We start from the raw sequence: 20,863 nt of genomic DNA on the forward strand, positions 1-20,863 counted from the left end.
GCATCCATCCGTATCCATTTACATTGGTTGGTTGCAAACACTATATAGGAGTAGATAGAGGAGCCTTTTTGCTGGCTTGTGCCCTGCAGGCGCAGCCAGATTAGTATTACCCTATTTTTTGGAGCCTCATCATTTGCATTGTAGGTTACCTTCCTGCATTGTAATAGCTCCAAAAAGTTTGTGATACTATCGCTTTCAAATCTTTTGTCACATCCTTTTTGTTTTTTTGAAAAAACAAAAAAACAAAATAAAGTTCACCAAACACTCCACTTGACAGTTGTGTAGGCCACATTAGCTCATATTAAAGTGTAGTCCACACACTTTATAAAATTAGTGTTTCTTATAACTGTTAGCGGCTGTTCAGGAATAAGCACACTAAGCCCCCCCTTTGTACTTTTCTGCCTATCTTTAACAGACTACCAAGATGAAGAAGGCAGGGAGTAAGGCATGTGGTCGTGGGCGTGGAGTTGCAGCAGGGAGAGGACGTGGGGATTCAGCAGGGAGAGGACGTGGGGATTCTGTGCCTGCTGCGGGCACCAGTGAGTCAGCATCCCCCAGTTTTACCAGGCAACAGTAGTGGGAATGTGGACAGAGCAGGAGACATTGCCGGACACACATCAGGGGATCAGCTGACGTTACTGAACCCCACTAACACAGGAACAAGTGTTGATTGTGCAGACGCCAATTCTGAGCAGAAACTGGTGGTGTTGGAGGCCTGGGGAAATACTAGAGACAGAGTGGAGCCAGAGGCCTAATTGGAGCACATTTAAAATCAGTAGTAGTCTACAGCACCTATTAAACTTCAGTGGTTAGCGCTGCAGCCTTGCAGCGCTGGGGTCCTGGGTTCGAATCCCACCAAGGACAACATCTGCAAGGAGTTTGTATGTTCTCCCCGTGTTTGCGTGGGTTTCCTCCGGGCACTCCGGTTTCCTCCCACATTCTAAAGACATACTAATAGGGAATTTAGGTTGTGAGCCCCATCGGGGACAGTGATGATGATGTGTGCAAAATGTAAAGCGCTGCGGAATATGTTAGCGCTATATAAAAATAAAGATTATTATTATTATTATTTAGGCCTGAGCCTGCTCCATGATTGATCCTGGGCTCCAACATCGCCAGTTGTTGCTCAGAAGTGCCATCCGCACAGAGAAAAACACTAGCTCCTGTGTTAGTGGGGTCCAGTAACGCCAGCTGCTCCCCTGCTGTGTGGACAGCAATATCTCCTGCTGCCTCCACATTCAAAATACATTATATTTTCAACTTGCTCCAAGTAGGCCTCAGCCTGCTCCATGATTGATCCTGGGCTCCAGCATCGCCAGTTGTTGCTCGGAAGTGCGGTCCGCACAGAGAAAAACACTGGCTCCTGTGTTAGTGGGGTTCAGTAACACCAGCTGCTCCCCTGCTGTGTAGACGGCAATATCTCCTGCTGCCTCGACATTCAAAATACATCATATTTTCAACTTGCTCCAAGTAGGCCTCAGGCTGCTCCATGATTAATCCTGGGCTCCAACATCGACAGTTGTTGCTCGGAAGTGCCGTTCGCACAGAGAAAAACATTAGCTCCTGTGTTAGTGGGGTTCAGTAACGCCTGCTGCTCCCCAGCTGTGTGGACGGCAAAGTCTAATGCTGCCTCCACATTCACACTACTACTGATTTCAAACTTGCTCCAACTAGGCCTCTGGCTCCACTCTGTCTCTAGTATTTCCCCAGGCCTCCAACACCGCCAGTTGCTGCTCAGAAGTGGCATCTGCACAATCAACACTTGTTCCTGTGTTAGTGGGGTTCAGTAACGTCAGCTGCTTCCCTGATTTGTGTCCGGCAATGTTTCCTGCTCCCTCCAAAATCACACTACATCAGCTTTTCAACTTGCTCCAACTAGGCCTCAGCCTACACCATGATTCACCCTGGGTGTCAATACAGCCAGTTGTTGCTCAGAAGTGCCGTGTACACAGAGAAAAACACATGCTCCAGTGTTAGTGGGGTGCAGTAACGCCAGCTGCTCCCCTGCTGTGTGTACGGCAAAGTCTCCTGCTCCCTCCACATTCAGACTACTACTGATTTTTAACCGTGCTCCAATTAGGCCTCTGGCTCCAGTGTCTCTAGTATTTACCCTGGCCTCCAACACCACCAGTTGCTGCTCAGAAGTGCTGTCTGCACAACCAACACTTGTTCCTGTGTTACTGGGGATCAGTAACGTCAGTTGATCACCTGATGTGAGTCCGGCAATGTCTCCTGCTCTGTCCACATTCCCACTACTAGTAGTGGGAATGTGGACAGAGCAGAAGACATTGCAGGACACACATCAGGGGATCAACTGATGTTCCAGAACCCCAGTAAAACAGGAACAAGTGTTGATTGTGCAGACCGCACTTTTGAGCATCAACTTGCGGTGTTGGAGGCCAGGGTATATACTAGAGACACTGGAGCCAGAAGCCTAATTGGAGCACGGTTAAAATCAGTAGTAGTCTACAATACATATTAAACTTGATGAAATTAGGCCTCAGCCTACACCCTGAATGACCCTGGGCTCCAACATCGCCAGTTGCTGCTCAGAAGTGTCTTTAGCACGGGTACTTCCTCCTGCCCATCCTGGTTCCAGCACGCGTGCTGTTTCTGGGGAGTGTCAACATCACTTTGCCACCAAAACGTTGTCCAGTCATGTTGCGGTCGGGTTAGCCAAGTCTATGGTGCCTGCAGTTTAGGTGCTTCCTATGTGGGCTGCGGGTTCTGGTAATAAAGGCTGGTTCCGTAGTGCCAATAGGACAAGCAACCACTGTTGGACTGTTGGTTTCGGTAACTGCGGCCGGCTCGCGGCCTTGCAACGTTGTTTTTCAGGGGTAGTTTCTGCTACCTCTCCGGGTTCCAGTACGTTAGCTGGTTCTCGGCAGTGCCTTTGGCTTGGGTGCCTCCTTCTCAGTATCCGAGTTCCAGCAACGTCTGCTGGTCCTTGGTAGTGCTTTCTAGCACAGGTACCTCCTGCTTAGTAATCGGGTTCCAGCACCGTCAGCTGGTCTTCGGTAGTGCCATTGGCTCTTGCAACTTCTGCTACCCGTCCGGGTTCCAGCACCGTCAGCTGGGTCTCAGTAGTTCCAATGACTCTTGTAGCTTCTGCTACCCATCCGGGTTCCAGCACTGTCAGCTGGTTCTCGGCAGTGTCTTTGGCACGGCTACTCCCTCCTGCCCAGCCTGGTACCAGCACGCCTGCTGTTTCCGGGTAGTGTCAACATCACTTTGCCACCAACACATTGTCCTATTGTGTTGCGGTCAGGTTAGCAGAGTCTATGGTGCCTGCAGTTTAGGTGCTTCCTATGTGGGCTGCGGGTTCTGGTAATAAAGGCTGGTTCCGTAGTGCCAATAGGACAAGCACCCCCTGTAGGACTGTGGGTTTTGGTAACTGCGGCCGGCTCGCGGCCTTGCAATGTTGTTTTTCAGGGGTAGTTTCTGCTACCCCTCCGGGTTCCAGTACCGTTAGCTGGTTCTCGGCAGTGCCTTTGGCTTGGGTGCCTCCTTCTCGGTATCCGAGTTCCAGCAACGCCTGCTGGTCCCTGGTAGTGCTTTCTAGCACGGGCACCTCCTGTGCTTAGTAACCGTGTTCCAGCACCGTCAGCTGGTCCACGGTTGTCCAATTGGCTCTTGCAGCTTCTGCTACCCATCCGGGTTCCAGCACCGTCAGCTGGGTCTCGGTAGTTCCATAGACTCTTGTAGCTTCTGCTACCCATCCGGGTTCCAGCACCGTCAGCTGGTTCTCGGCAGTGTCTTTGGCACGGCTACTCCCTCCTTCCCAGCCTGGTACCAGCACGCCTGCTGTTTCTGGGTAGTGTCAACGTCACTTTGCCACCAATACGTTGTCCTGTCGTGTTGCGGTCAGGTTAGCCGAGTCTATGATGCCTGCAGTTTAGGTGCTTCCTATGTGGGCTGCGGGTTCTGGTAATAAAGGCTGGTTCCGTAGTGCCAATAGGACAAGCACCCCCTGTAGGACTGGGTTTCGGTAACTGCGGCCGGCTCGCGGCCTTGCAACGTTGTTTTTCAGGGGTAATTTCTGCTACCCCTCCGGGTTCCAGTACCGTTAGCTGGTTCTCGGCAGTGCCTTTGGCTTGGGTGCCTCCTTCTCAGTATCCGAGTTCCAGCAACTTCTGCTGGTCCACGGTTGTGCCATTGGCTCTTGCAGCTTCTGCTACCCATCCGGGTTGCAGCACCATCAGCTGGTTCGCGGCAGTGCATTTGGCTTAGGTGCCTCCTTCTCGGTACCTGAGTTCCAGCAACGTCTGCTGGTCCTTGGTAGTGCTTTCTAGCACAGGTACCTCCTGCTTAGTAACCGGGTTCCAGCACCGGCAGCTGGTCCACGGTTGTGCCAGTGGCTCTTGTTCCTTCTGCTGCCCCTCCAGGTTCCAGCATCGTCAGCTGGTCCTAGCTAGCTCCATTTGCTCTTGTTCCTTCTGCTACCCATCCGGGTTCCGGTACCGTCAGCTGGTTCTCGGCAGTTCCTCAGCCTTCTTGTACCTTCTGCTACTTTTCCAAGTTCAAGCTTGTGGAAATGGTTTTTGGTTCTCACTCTGGATCTCCCTGATGACGACCCTGAAGACCACACTGAAGAAGACCAAAAAGATAACCCTGAAGAAGATGATCAAGAGGACAAAGAACATGAAGACAACCACCAAGATGCAGAACAACAAGAGACAGAAGACCAAGAAGCAGAAGAACAAAAATCAGAAGAACCAAAAGCAGAAGAACATTAAGCATAAGACTAAAAATCAGAGCAAACGATATTATCTAAATTATAAGCAGAAGAAGACTAAGCAGTGTATGGGGGTGAGTCCGTTCCTCCTCGTGGTGCCCCTGGAAAATGCCTGCTGCTGCAGGCCAAACTGAACATGGACAAATCCTGTTGTAAATCTTTTGTGACAGGCAGAACGGAAGGAGTAATGTTCAAACTTTTCTAGATAACTACAGGAATGCCTGTCACAAATAAGAATATGATGAAGAAGAAGAATAGGAAGAAGATGAAGAAGTAGAATATGAAGAAGAAAAATAGTTGAATAAGAAGAATATGAAGAATGTAAAAGAAAATAATAATAGGAAGAAGGTGAAGAAGAAGAAGATGAATAAGGTGAAGAAGAAGTTGATGAAAAAGATGCTGCTGCTGAGGATCATGAAGGAGAAAGTGTGGGAGAAGTAAAAAAGAAGGTGAAGAGCATGGAAGTAGTGAAACATACATACAGTATCTGACAAAATATAAAAAAGGTTAACATAGTCAATATCTTTGTAACTCAGAACGTCTTTAAAAAAAAAATTTATTCCTGCTATTACATTTGATTGAGCTAAACCGCAATGCCTTTAATGTCTCCTCCACCTCCCCCAATACATTCTACATTATTCTTAGTTGTTTTTCTTCATGTAGAATTAACCTACAAGGAAAGAAAGGGTTTTCTTTAATTCCGATATTTCTGTCCCATTGACTTGAATGGGGCTTCCGGTATCGGAATCGGCAATACCCGATACCTTTTTGGTATCGGTTCGATCCAATCCGATCCGATATTTCACAATATCGGATGGTATCGCTCTACACTACTTATAAGCAGAAGGCAGGAGTGACAGACTAAGGCTGCATTTCATAGGATGCATTAGTTATTATGACACAGCACTGACGAGTAGTACTGCAACTAATCATTGTTAGACTCATGTACGTATCATATCACTGCTCTCATATATTATACAGTGATTATATATTCAAAAGAACAATAAAGGAAGAGTTTAGTGGTGAGAGGAAGTGTCTAAGACCTGACAGAAGAGATTTCATATTAGTGATTAGTCATTAGTGAGCATTAGCTTTTTTGTGTGAATGCTAAGGACTGGCACTCTACAGATAATCTCTTGAAGTTTCCAAATGGTTCTCACTGGGGGTAAAATTACACAACTGCTGATTGTTATGACTGCCAAAGCACTTTCTCATGGGTAACGTACAAATTTGGAAGATAAATGCCTGAACCTAACAGGTCCCTTCTTTGACCCTGGTCTGTCCCTTGCTTACTGTGGAGCTTGGCACCCTAAGGTAATGCAATGGCACCCCCACTCGACAGCGGCTTACCCTGAATGTCCTTAGCATCTCTTAGGATCGCTGGGGTAGCAGTTTCTTAGGGAGAATAGGAATCACACACAAAGCAATTGCATCCAATACAAACTACAGTGTAAATGAATTCAACAAAGTCTATCACTAGCAGGAAACACCAGTAGGAGGAAGTATTTAAAGCTGTACCTGAAAGCTGATAGGACACACAAACAGAGTAAATGAAAAATACCTGTTACCCAAAAACCGACAATACAAAATATAACAGAACTGAAACACCCAAGGAAAAGGTGTATCAGTTGTGACTTAGCGGAAAGAGACACCTTCTACAGAACACAGAATCAAGGTTCAAATCTAGAAGCATGACCCTGATATTGCCAAAACCAACCCAACCAGTCTGCAGTTCAATTGAAAAATTTTAAAAATCCACTGATATTGGCTAACTGAAGGTGAGCGGTGTTTCAATTGCATCAGGATGGGGTAATTTTACCTTAAAGGGGTTTTCCAGGTTTAACATAAAAGTCTTCAGTCACCTTCTGTGACTGCAGACTTGTGAATCCTCACAGCATGCAGAGTACATAATGTCAGGATTTGGCAAAACCAGGCCATCATTTGACCACAAATATGCAATATGCATAATCGTGGCCACATTCCAACTAGACGTGCATGGCCTTGCTCAATTCATTAGTAGAGATGAGCGAACCAGAAGCTAAATGTTCAGGGTTTGTTCTGGACAGTTGGTTTTCAATGGGGTTTGGGTTCGGGTACAGTTTTGGTACCAGAGCCGAACTTTGCAATAAAGTTCAGGTGAGGTTCCAGAACCTGAACTTCCCCAGGGCCGCTCTTCCTTATTCCATAGTATTAAGTGAGGACGTGCTGATATAGTTGAAAAGTGGCCAGGAATATACTTACCAAATTCTTGCGGTCACATGACCCCCATCTCTCCACTCCAGCATCAGAGAATCAAGACAGCATGCACGGTGAGAGCTGTGAGGACTCATAAGTTTGCAGTTACACCTGTGTGTGAACACCTATTTATTAGGGATCAGTTATAGATCCAACCATGTTAGCTCTTTTTAGTGAGTAGAGACCAATGATACAGCTCCCAAAAAGAACTAGGTTGCTTATCACTATTTGATATGTGTTGATGTTCATAAGAATTCCGAGAATAATTTCCTGGCTACAGGACAGAGAATTTAGTGTTCAAATTAAAAAATATAGAATATTACTGATGAGTTAATATGTTCAAAATACAGGGTGGGCCATTTATATGGATACACCTGGGTGGGCCATTTATATGGATAAACCTAAATTAAATGGGAATGCTTGGTGATATCAACATACTGTTTGTGGCACATTAGTATATGGGAGGGGGAAAACTTTTCACGATGGGTGGTGACCATGGCGGCCATTTTGAAGTTGGCCATTTTGGACCCAACTTCATAAATGGCCCACCCAGGTGTATCCATATAAATGACCCACCCTGTACAATTCTGTAATGCCATTTTTCTTGTAAGAACTGCAAAAGTAGTAATGTTCCCTAGTGGCGGCTATGCCCATACAGAATTTTACCATTTTACTCTACGGATATTTAAACAGACCAGGGAAATTGGAGCTCTTAATAAAAAATAAAAGTAAAACACAGCTCTCATCTTCACAACAAAACAATAATAGAATATCATAATATAAAATTGCAATAAATAGTTAAACGTGGATCACTAAACACAATAAAGAGCAAAAGAAATTAGATATTAGCTTATGACCACCATGTAGAATATATCAATGCTAACACTTTCACTTTCTCCATCTTCAACAATAAAGATATTAGCCTACTTCAGGCCACCACAATTATGGTAGGCTTACTGTTAGTTCTCCCAGAAACCACTCCATGTAAAGTATGTAGGTTATGAAGAAAGTTGGCAAAGTTCAGTTCATCCAGCATTTTTCTTGCTCAGCTGATGGCACTAGTGCACTTACAAAACCCATTGATAGTTGTCATGAATGAATCCACTATAGTACAGGAAAGATGTATATCTTTGTACCGTGTTAGCCAGTAGATAGAAAAATATTCAGGATTGAGAGTCCTCAGTAGTTGATACCTTTTAATGGCTAACTGAAAAGATGGTAACACATTGCAAGCTTTCGAGACTACTCAGGTCTCTTCATCAGGCTAGACTAATACAAAATCTGAAGTCACATATTTATGCACAATACAGCCTAGAAAAAATGCAATAGATAAGACAAGTGACGTGAAGCAGAACTATCAATATGGGAGAGGGAGAAACATAAATATAAACATTGGACCAGTTCATAGATAAGGAGTCCGGATGTTTTATGGTCCTCCGATTGGGGTCTAGTTCTGTGTTGTGATGCCCCCACACGGTTTTAAAAGAAAATTCCTTATTTGATGTAAAAGGCATAAATCCATGCGACACATTCATTCCAGCACTGAGAGTGTCAAAGTTCGTCATAAATTTGTACTCCCAAACTCGTCTCTCTCTCTGAGAATTGAAGTTACCTTTCAATACCAGTAATTTCATATCCACGCTGCTGTGATCAGGGATACAGAAATGTTTTGCCACAGGTAGATCCATTCTTTTTTCTCTTATTGTGTGACGATGAGCATTCATCCTTGTTCTAAGCTTTTGCCCTGTCTCCCTCACATACAGACCCCCAGTTGGACATTTAGTACAAATAATTAAGTACACCACATTAGATTTAATGCAGCTGAAAGTACCTGCGATCTTGTAGTCCTGATGTGATTTTCTTTTAAAACCGTGTGGGGGCATCACAACACAGAACTAGACCCCAATCAGAGGACCATAAAACATCCGGACTCCTTATCTATGAACTGGTCCAATGTTTATATTTATGTTTCTCCCTCTCCCATATTGATAGTTCTGCTTCACGTCACTTGTCTTATCTATTGCATTTTTTCTAGGCTGTATTGTGCATAAATATGTGACTTCAGATTTTGTATTAGTCTAGCCTGATGAAGAGACCTGAGTAGTCTCGAAAGCTTGCAATGTGTTACCATCTTTTCTGTTAGCCATTAAAAGGTATCAACTACTGAGGACTCTCAATCCTCACTATAGTAGTAATATGCAAAAAAAAGCAATAATAAGACTTACGTGGCTCACAGTACTGTATTGTACAGCATCCATCAGCACTTGTAAAATTTACCTGTATACCCTGTAGATAAACCAGCAACAGTATTTTGTCAAAAGTTGGTAATAGCAAATGAAATACTACATATATGCAACAAGCGCAATAAAATAAATTCTATTGATTGTACTGTACCTGGTTACATTTTAAGGGCGCTTGCACTGGGCATGACATCACTCTTCGTATAACTGAAAATTTGTTTGGTTCACAGTCATAAGATGTGCAGTTATCACCAGGTGGTCGCCAAAGTTTTCCAGGCTAAAAGAAAATCATGTCCATAACTTAAAGAACGTAATTTGCAACTTTTAAATTAATGATCTTTGCACTGACACACAAGCTTGTTAGACCATGGTCACCATGGCAACAATCGGGCCCCCATGATGATGTCACGGGGGCACCAATCGGAGAGGAGAGGGAGCTCCCTCCCTGTCTTTGACTTATAAATGTTAAGTTCAATATATTAATTGCAGCATATAGAGGGTTAAACTGCCGTGATAAGTACAGTTCTACTCTTTTCATCGAGAGCTATGATGTTAGCTGAATACGACGCGGTGATTAAGTGCCCACAGCTCCTGTGTAAGCAAAATCACCCTGACATTCCCAGTAAGTCCAAAGTCAGGAAATCATTCCTTCCATGACGTACTGGGTACATCGAATGTCAGGTAGGGGTTATGGGTGACTATGCCTGGTATTACAGCTTACTACAGTTTTGTCTCTTTCAAGTAAATAGGAGTTGCCTTTTATCACCGCCGCTCTTGTCGGTCTCCAGCAGTTTGTGACTTGACGGATTGCTCCAATATTTGCTGGAGCGATCAGGAGATCACAATTTAATACATGTCTGTGAGAGCTTTACTTTATGCATAAAATATTCAAGTTTTCTGCTGGTTATACACACACAAACTTAACAGATACAGTTACAGAACATAAAATTAGCGCTGTCCCTAGTAAAGGGCCATAGGGCTACGCATCTACATGTCTATCACATGACCAGGACAGATGTGGTTACTCTTCAAGTCAGTAACCGCCAAAATGAAAGTTATCCTAATTAAAAAGCTATATAGGGGACTTAGCCTTTATAAAAAATAATAAGGCAGTATATATTTAATTGTTGCATTTACTTTTAAACCTCATTTGATTCCTTATGCTAAGAGCTCTGTACACCTTTACGCCTCTTCAATTTGTATACTGAGCAGTTCCTCTGACTCTAATTGACAGCGCTTGCTTGCCAAAATCAAGAGTTGTTCTGAACCCTAACCGTTGTGTTTTGCATGCACACTGACTTTGACAGGGTCAACGTTGTGCACGCAGTGTCGGGGCAGGCCCCTTTTTCATTATTGCATCCTGACAGCAGCCGCCATTTATTACCTGGGTGTATAACAAGCAGATTCTGAAAAGAGGAGAGGATCAGTAACTTTGCTGCTCCTGTCTTCAGCGCATCACAGAATAGATTGTTAGTGGTGATACTGACCTATTCTTTCATGCACTGAAAACAGGAGATGCATATAACTGATCTTATTCTATCAGTACAAAGTCAATGAACTATCATGCAGGCTGACATTAAAAACTATTTTAGAGATGTAAAAAAATGGATTACTCTAACTTGGTGAAGGAAGGATGCTTGAAATGTTAGCAGAGCTTCATTCTTCATGAGTGGCAAGAGGATGCCTGTCATTAGTGATAGGTCATTTGGATCCAACACAAAGAATCGGCTACAGGGGCACAAGGATCGCAGTTGCAGAGGTCACAACATGCCCCGTGTGGGTGAGGGGCCCGCCGACTCCAGCACAAACTTTAACTGGATATTTATCCTTGGACGCACATTCAGCTGAAGTGTATTGTGGTGCAGGGGTCCATGTGCTGAAATACATGCTTCCGGCCAATCAGAGGCCAGCAGCTGACGTCGGCATGCACGTGACTGTGGGCGCATAGCAGTGATTTCATGCACTCCAATTGCTTGCACATTGAAGTCAGCCTCCGGCTTCAGAAGAATATGTCACACAGTGGGGGTGAGGAGGGAAGGGAAGTAGAATCATTTTTCTTCTGTGCATTAAAGAACAGTGGCAGAATGAGGGATATGTATACCAGGATCGGGGATATATACCAGGGAGGGACACAGGATGACTGCCATATATTCCGGGATAGATCCCAGGATAAGGGACAAATATACCAGGATGGGGCCCAGGAAATGGGACATATATACCAGGATTGGGGATATACTTTATATACCAGGATATGCCTAGGATGGGGGACATATACTCAAGAATGGGGCCAAGAATAATGGACCTATATACCAGGATGGGGGATAGATATGCATACCAGGAAGGGGAACATATATACTAAGAGGTCACATACAGTAATCTAGCAAATGTCCCTAGTCCCCCCTCCTTAGATGTGCTCCTGCCTATGGAATGTAATGAGTATGAAGCCTCATTACTAACTGTAAAAGGTCCAACATACAGAATGCTTTAATAATCCCTCAATTTCTAGTCATGGTATTTCCACCATACCTTGATCACCACAGTGTTATTCACGGTACAAACATCCTGAGAACAATTATGACAACACTGTTCTGGTAAATTATTATCCGATTGACCCTAAAGGAGAAAAGGAGAAATCCTTTTGAATGTATAGTAATATTGTAGAATGCTTGGAAGAAAAGTAGTATGTTCTGTAAGCTAACTTAATAGTCTAAGGCTGTGTGCCCACGTAGCGATTTTTAAGCGTTTTTGCCACGATTTTCTGCGCGAAAACGTTTAAAAATCGTGTACAGAACACCCCCCATGCATTCCTATGGCATTCCGCATATGCTGTGCTAATGCTGCGCTTTTTTCCACGGCGGAATCGCATCGCGGAAAAAATCGCAGCATGCTCATTCTTTTGTGCGGAATCGCAAAGAATTGCCGCGATTCCGCACCCATAGGAATGCATGAGAATCGCTGACTTCCCGCATGTGGCTATGCCCACCATGCGGGAAGTTAAGCATCTCATGTGCGGTTGGTACCCACGGTGTGGAGGAGAGGAGACTGTCCTCCAGGCCCTGGGTACCATACCCCTGTTAAAAAAAAGAATAAAAATAAAAAAATTGGGGTATATTTACCTTCCGGTGTCCCGCGCTGCATTCCCGGCCTAAGCGTTCCCAGTAATGCCTTGCGGCAAGGCCCTGTAATGACGTAGTCTCTCGTGACTCCAGCGGTCTCGCGAGATCGCTATAGCAATGCGAGACTACGTCATCACAGGTCTCGCAAGGCATTACTGGGAACGCTGTGGCCCGGGATGGCAGCGCGGGACGCCGGAAGGTAAATATACCCCGATTTTTTTATTTTTTTTAGCATTTTAACATCCTATCTTTTACTATTGATGCCGCATAGGCGGCCTCAATAGTAAAAACTTGGTCACACTTGTCAAACACTATGTTTGACGAGTGTGACCAACCTGTCAATCACTTTCCAAGCGATGTTTCAAATCGCTTGGAAAGTGCTTGAATATAGCACGCGAAAATCACGGTAAAATCGGGATCATAATCGCGGTAAAATCGCGGTGAAATAGCGCGGAAAAAAACACGCGATTTCTGGGAAGGAGTCTGGTTTTTAGTGAGCGTTTTAAAACGCTACGTGGGCACATAGCCTAAATGTGCAATGTTACGATACTCCTATTATTCTCACTTCATATATTTGGAGAACAAAAAATGCCTGCCGCGTGGGCAGAAATTATGTATGTCAGTTTCTTTTGCAAAACATACTTTTCATGTATTTCCCATTAGGCTTTATTATGGTCTCTTGAGTGTTCATACACCAATATCTAGTGCTAAACATAATAAAAATAAATAAATAAATTAAGTAATAGAGAGCGCAGTTGTGAATGCAAAAATGCAAAAATCCTCCCAAATGTGTTACAAAGTCCATCCAAATATAAAATAATGCTAAATTAATATTTTTGTTCAAGCAAAGTGACATTGTACAGCGTATATATATTTTTTAAATTTGTATGAGTGTGTGACATGCTAAAAACCTATCTGAGAGTCGTCTCTTTTAACTTACTCATTTATCTCCTCATTTTGTACTACCCATACATATATTTTTACTTTCTCCACTTTGTCTAGTGTTAGTCTTGTATGTCTCCCACTCTGCTAATAATTAGAATTTCTGAATAATATCTTAAGCATAATCTAATGCATATCTATTATGTATTCGGTTTAAATTGTTGCAATTGAAATCTTGTTATATGTTCATATACACACGATTTTATTTTATTTTTAAAAATTTGTATTTTGTGAAAACCTTCAATAAAAATTTACAGTTAAAAAAAACCCCTAAACAGATGCAGAGGGGTTACTGGATCAGCTGCTCATCTTCAGTAGACTTTTGTGAAAAGAAAGTAAAAAAGAACCTTTTCTTGTATTTGCCTTTGTTTCACAAACGGATGGTCTATATTCAAGATGATGACTTTATACAGCACAATCCAGTAATACATCGCAGCCTATAAAAGAGAAAGCTCTACTAACTCTATACTACAGGTGATGTGCTGCCATTCTCTATAACAATGCATGCACTGGCTTTTTCCAATAAATCTATTGCAATCAGCCAACAATGTCAGGATACATACATACACATAAAGAACAAAATGAAAACACTGAACATGGATCAAAAAAATAGATATGGGGCAAAATATTATAATATAAAACACCTCTATTTAAACAATGGGAGGCAATAGTTAGCCCCTGATGTAAAACTTGTTCCGAAACGCGCATCGGGGTGTGCTCCGCACTTGATCACCATCAGGAAACCATTGCTGCCCATCCATATTCCCTATCCCTATACAATTCTTCTTAAATACTCTGCTATTTATTAACTCCACATATTGATTTCTGGAGAGGCCTCATGCAATGCACAATTATCTACCATATACTGAAATATTGTCACTCTTATATAATATATATGGTAGTATTAACAGGATTATTGTGTTTTTATGTATAGCAGTTACTATTTTTGTTATCTCACATCTTTTCTGTGGTCTCCCTTAAAAATTAATTGTTATACCTCTATATATATTCTTGGTTTTATCACTTTTTCTTATTGAATTATTGTTTTTATTCGTGAGGGCACTCTGTTGCATACAGTGCCAACCATTGCCACCCGTTGTTTAAACAAAGGTGTCTTATATTATAATATTTTGTCCCATCTCTATTTTTTTTATCCATGTTAATTGTTCTTCTTTTGGTTTTCACTATTATCCCCAATGGTCTGCCATTTAGCTCTTTAGAACATACACGCTATTTCCATACATTACTATGTGCAAAGTATTTTACCCTTGTGCATATATGATCTGTTACGCCCAGTTTTTGTTTGTTCTTACATACATACACATGCACAAGAAGAATGAAGCAAAATACATTATGGAGACTATCGTGCTTGTGTATATCTTTGTTCTAACTGATATCTAAGCCTAGAACTTCAGATACACGGTACCTTCATTATCTCAGACGCATCGAGGAGGCAGGAAGCCTGTACACACTTTCCACAGCATTGTCCAAGTTCCTGCTTGTATGTAAATCCCTGAAGATAAAAGGAAAACAATGTTTAAAAATGTTTAAATGTTTTCAAGAATGATATCACATTTTGCATTACTTGGTTTCTTAGTATCTTCATTCATTATATAAACATCTCATGCAATACACAGCCCTGGCGTCACTATCAAGTTCACGGTTTCTTCCATTTAGGCCATACCAATCTCCTCTTGCTCTAACATGATTGATCATATTGGACACATTTTTACCTGCTAAATTTGCAATAGAGCAATGTTTGCCCCAATTAGTTTCTTTAGATCTGACATTACATGGAACAGCAACACAATGGCTCATGAAAGGCGGTGATGAATAAATAAAGGGTACCTATCATTTCCAAAATGTTTTATACGGTAGTTAGTGATGTAATTGAGTAGGGTATTAAGTACAAAGCCACTTACCAGTGGCAAAGATGAAAGGTGAAATTGTGAACAAACCCTGACAAAATGATAAATAACTATTTTTATGATACTGTAGATTTACAAGGTATGATCCTATTTACATCTCCCACTAGATGTTGAAGTCAGACATCAAAAGTCTCAATTGGAGGACCAGTTTCCATGACCTGTTGGCTTTATCTACTGAGATCAGCCTAAGGTCTTGCTCACATCTGCGCAAAAAAAATTGCACCGATATTGATAAAGAAAAGTAGTATGAGTGTCAAGTGAGTGTGCAAATTTTTTCTCACCTAACATTCTTATGAAATACGCATACATGCATATACAATAAGTATTCTTAGCATCATGTTTTACATACTATAATATCAGTAGACAGAAATTTACGCACCTACGTACTTATTGATAAAATTACAATATAACTTTTATTGAAGTCTTAACTTATCATGAAATAATTAAAAAGAAGACCACCATCACCATTTTAAAAGGAAAAATAGGAACCAGGAGGTGCCTGAACCTATCGGATTGCTAGACTGATTCTGCCTTGCAGCATAGGTTGGCACCCTAAAACCTGCGCACTGGCGCCCCTGCTTACCATCAGCTGTCCCTTCTACTTCTATAAAGCCCTAAGGTGGCTGGGAGATAAGAAAAGTTATAGTCAGCCTGAAGGGGATACAATAGTGGCTGAAAGGAAAGGGCTTTGTTACTATATCTTAGTATAGAAAAATATTACACTTAATTAGTCAATAAGGTGCATTAGTTCTTAGGTATAGGCAAGAAAAGGGGGGTTGGGCAAGTTTACCCTTTGCGGTACCCTGCCTATCAGCGGAGGTTGGCGCGCTAAAATATTTTGCGAATATGGCGCACTCATTTCCGACGGTTATCCCTCCTGTCCCTGAAAAAAAACCAACACAGCCAGAGCCCTGTGGGTCGTAAAAGGTTGGCTTATATACTATGGTACAGTGAGAGGTGCCAGAGGAAAATTAAATGTTGGGGCGAAGGGGGGAATCTAGCAACCATGTAGAATGAACAATGGTATATTGTTGTTATTGATATCAGACTAATAATAACAGGAGATATAAATCATTATTGCACCGTCCCTATTTGGTTATATCAGTGATATCAAACAAATAAATCAAAAAATACATTCATATCACTAAGCTCTACAGGTTCATCAGGTGTAAGCATAATATGGAGAGACTACTTAGCTGGCAGATGTCTTGCCATCAATTCACCCAGTATGATACCAGGGTATAGATGATGGGCACATGAGGATGGATCCCTCACGGCACTGTGCTGAATGATGCAATGCATTAACTAATTAAGAGCAATATTTTTCAATACTTAAGGCCCCTTTACATTTAGCGTTGCACCAGTGATCCCGACCAAGATACGACCCGATCAGGATCGCTGGTGCATCGCTAAATGGTCGCTAGTGAGCTGCCACACATGCAGATCGCACAGCGATGCAGCAGCGATACAGCGGTCGTTACTTACCTTTCAGACGTGGCGATCCTGACGTCCTCCCGTCCGCGTCCACGCGTCGCTCATCGGCGCCAGCAGGAAGCCCAGCAGGAAGAGCGCAACGAGAAATGGAGCCGGCCGATCTCGCGCGATCAGCGACAGACAGCGGGGGAGCCTGTCGGAGGTAAGTATTACACATAGCGATATCGCTAGCAATATCGCTGCTGCGTCACCCAATCGGTGATGCTTTAGCGATATTGCTAGCGATATCGCTATGTGTAAAACCCCCTTAAGATATAGTAACCTGGCCCTTTCCTTTCAGCCTCTATTGTATCCCCTTCAGGCTGACGACAGTGGGTACAGAAAGTATTCAGACCCCTTTAAATTTTTCACTCTTTGTTTCATTGCAGCCATTTGGTAAATTCAAAAAAGTTCTTTTTTCTCATTAATGCACACTCTGCACCCCATCTTGACTGAAAAGAACCAGAAATGTAGAAATGTATGTAAATTTATTAAAAAAGAAAAACTGAAATATCACATGGTCATAAGTATTCAGACCCTTTGCTCAGTATTGAGTAGAAGCACCTTTTGAGCTAGTACAGCCATGAGTCTTCTTGGGAATGATGCAACAAGTTTTTCACACCTGGATTTGGGGATCCTCTGCCATTCTTCCTTGCAGATCCTCTCTAGTTCAGGAGCAACATTAGAGGTACCGTTTATACTGGTCAACCTGAACTACTCATAAAGAAGGTCTAAACTGCATTCATTCCCAATCTTCTAAGCATATAAAAATGTTTCATGGTTATACAGAAACCACTTACCACTGGGCAATGAGTTTGGCACACTTTTGGACTGCATATTACTTTGGCAGCACTGTTTTCCATTGTGCACTTGCATTCTTCACAGCTCTCAGGATTGTTTGGAACAGAGCTTCCCACCTGCAAATAAAGAATTTTATATTGCATAAAAGTTTTCATTTGAATTCACTCTCTTTTTGTAATATATTGCTTTTAAAGAAAAAGATTTAAAGTGTTAGCTATACCACTACCCCTTAATGGGAATCTGTCAGCTGGATTTTACACCCCAAACTATTTATATGCACATGTTACTCTTTCAAAGACAAGTCCAGCAATTCCTTTACATGGCCAGTCCATTCCTCAGTTAGAGAGAAATCAGTAATTGACTTGATATACAAATGTGGCTGAAGAGCTACAGTCATATGTAAAAGTTTGGGCACCCCTATTAATGTTAACCTTTTTTCTTTATAACAATTTTGGTTTTTGCAACAGGTATTTCAGTTTCATATATCTAATAACTGATGGACTCAGTTATTTTTCTGGATTCAAATGAGGTTTATTGTACTAACAGAAAATGTGCAATCTGCATTTAAACAAAATGTGACCGGTGCAAAAGTATGGGCACCCTTATCATTTTCTTGATTTGAACACTCCTAACTACTTTTTACTGACTTCCTGAAGCACTAAATTGGTTTTGTAACCTCATTGAGCTTTGAACTTCATAGCCAGGTGTATCAAATCATGAGAAAAGGTATTTAAGGTGGCCACTTGCAAGTAGTTCTCCTATTTGATTCTCCTATGAAGAGTGGCATCATGGGATCCTCAAAACAACTCTCAAATGATCTGAAAACAAAGATTATTCAACATAGCTTTTCAGGGGAAGGATACAAAAAGTTGTCTCAGAGATTTAACCAGTCAGTTTCCACTGTGAGGAACATAGTAAGTAAATGGAAGAACACAGGTACAGTTCTTGTTAAGCCCAGAAGTGGCAGGCCAAGAAAAATATCAGAAAGGCAGAGAAGAAGAATGGTGAGAACAGTCAAGGACAATCCACAGACCACCTCCAAAGACCTGCAGCATCATCTTGCTGCAGATGGTGTCACTGTGCATCGGTCAACAATACAGCGCATGCATAACACCTTTATGTATGACCAAACAACTCAATCTTTGTTTCATCAGTCCACAGGACCTTCTTCCAAAATGTATCTGGCTTGTCCAAATGTGCTTTTGCATACCTCAGGCGACTCTGTTTGTGGCGTGCTTGCAGAAACGGCTTCTTTCGCATCACTCTCCCATACAGCTTCTCCTTGTGCAAAGTGCGCTGTATTGTTGACCGATGCACAGTGACACCATCTGCAGCAAGATGATGCTGCAGGTCTTTGGAGGTGGTCTGTGGATTGTCCTTGACTGTTCTCACCATTCTTCTTCTCTGCCTTTCTGATATTTTTCTTGGCCTGCCACTTCTGGGCTTAACAAGAACTGTACCTGTGTTCTTCCATTTCCTTACTATGTTCCTCACAGTGGAAACTGACAGGTTAAATCTCTGAGACAACTTTTTGTATCCTTCCCCTGAAAAGCTATGTTGAATAATCTTTGTTTTCAGATCATTTGAGAGTTGTTTTGAGGATCCCATGATGCCACTCTTCATAGGAGAATCAAATAGGAGAACTACTTGCAAGTGGCCACCTTAAATACCTTTTCTCATGATTTGATACACCTGGCTATGAAGTTCAAAGCTCAATGAGGTTACAAAACCAATTCAGTGCTTCAGGAAGTCAGTAAAAAGTAGTTAGGAGTGTTCAAATCAAGAAAATGATAAGGGTGCCCATACTTTTGCACCGGTCACATTTTGTTTAAATGCAGATTGCACATTTACTGTTAGTACAATAAACCTCATTTGAATCCAGAAATATAACTGAGTCCATCAGTTATTAGATATATGAAACTGAAATAGCTGTTGCAAAAACCAAAATTGTTATAGAGAAAAAAGGTTAACATTAATAGGGGTGCCCAAACTTTTACATATGACTGTATTTGTAGATCTGAAGCCTTTGTCACTCCAGCCCTATTCCCTACCCAGCACCGCCTCCTCCTGCTTAACTGACAGGCCCTGTGCTGTGTGATTTCAGGTAAAGGAGTCATCAGTCAAGCAGGAGGAAGAGGTGTAGGGGGGAATAGAACTGAAGTGACAGAGGCTTCAGATCCGCAACCTAATTTGCATATGAATGCAAATATGATTTCTCATTAATGGAGAAAGGGATTAAGAGATTGGGCATGTGAAGGTATTGCTGCACTTGCCAATGAAAAAGATACATGTACATAAAAATAGTTTGGGCTGTGACACCATGCTGACAGACTCCATTTAAGGTCCAAACCCAAATCCAGTCTAAAACTTGGGGGGGGTTTGAAGAGGGCTCTTCTTTTGGATAAAGTTCAAGAAAATTGCACTTGTCCGCAGAATTGTAAATCCCTAGTGATCAGATAATCCTCCATCCCTAAAGGTTCCCAAAAGCCTCTGAAATAATAGGTTGGCAATTTAATTCACTCCCTATATGGCCAGGATATAAACTAGAATGTATGCTAGGTTAGTCAAGGTGATACATTGGTATTCCTTTTTTAACCTTATAAAGAAACATAGGCAACTAAAGCAACCCTTATATGTCCATGGTAGACATACAGAAGCACCCTCATGTGATGGGTGCAAAGCACAGTTGTCATCTGTTGCTAAGGAGAAACTAAGGAGCAACTGACAATGATACTGACACCTTATTCTAATGTAAAAAAATAATTACAATAATTGATATTGATTCATAAATATTTCATGAAAAGTATTCAAGGACTAAGGGGTAACCTCAGACCAGAGACTATCACCTAGCCAAACCAGTTCTCATACTTTGCACTGACGAGGGGCAATACCCCGAAACACCATGTCTGCAAATTGAGATTCTGATTTGGCTTTTATCCTAAGTCAAATTTCAAGGCTTGTTAGAATGTTGATAGTGGCTTGTGCTTTCTACAAGAGGCACTATAGAGTTCAAGTACTCTTCCCCTCTGAAGAGGCAATTTGCATAAAAAGAATTAAAAAATTGTTTAAGAGTTTTCTATGATTTTTAATACTCACCGACTACAAGTCCAGTACTGCATCTCTGTTAGGTGCAGCCTATCAATAAAGACTTGGGTAGTGTTAGAGAGGCATCGTTGGATTTGTGGTGGGCAACTATAGCTACAGTAAGTTGGATATTTTTTATCTTGAAAGCTTGCAAAATAATTAAAAAAAAAGTTTTTTAGACAAACCTGTCTAAGCATCTTACCTCATATTTTGAGCCTTCATAATTACAAACAATCGGTAAGTCTGTAGAGGTGAAAAATGCACCACATTATTACATATGGGTTTTAAGACTTCACATTTGTTTATTGA

General features: G+C 42.1%; 1 protein-coding gene across 1 annotated transcript in view; it reads right to left on the bottom strand.

Annotated features, from left to right (window-relative positions):
* The window catches only part of LOC141058202 (mucin-5B-like), a 240,773-nt gene that overhangs the window by 11,639 nt on the left and 208,271 nt on the right, over positions 1-20,863 (bottom strand). The window contains exons 30-35 of the mRNA XM_073554349.1: positions 20,757-20,797; positions 17,470-17,586; positions 14,695-14,781; positions 11,737-11,823; positions 9,365-9,487; positions 9,196-9,256 (exon numbers count right to left, since the gene is read on the bottom strand). Coding sequence (XP_073410450.1) covers positions 9,196-9,256; positions 9,365-9,487; positions 11,737-11,823; positions 14,695-14,781; positions 17,470-17,586; positions 20,757-20,797 — 516 coding nt within the window. The remainder of the gene's footprint in view (positions 1-9,195; positions 9,257-9,364; positions 9,488-11,736; positions 11,824-14,694; positions 14,782-17,469; positions 17,587-20,756; positions 20,798-20,863) is intronic.

Source organism: Dendrobates tinctorius, unplaced genomic scaffold (assembly GCF_039654945.1).
Source record: "Dendrobates tinctorius isolate UK_male_01 unplaced genomic scaffold, ASM3965494v1 ptg000211l, whole genome shotgun sequence".
In the NCBI taxonomy this organism is placed as follows: domain Eukaryota; kingdom Metazoa; phylum Chordata; class Amphibia; order Anura; family Dendrobatidae; genus Dendrobates; species Dendrobates tinctorius.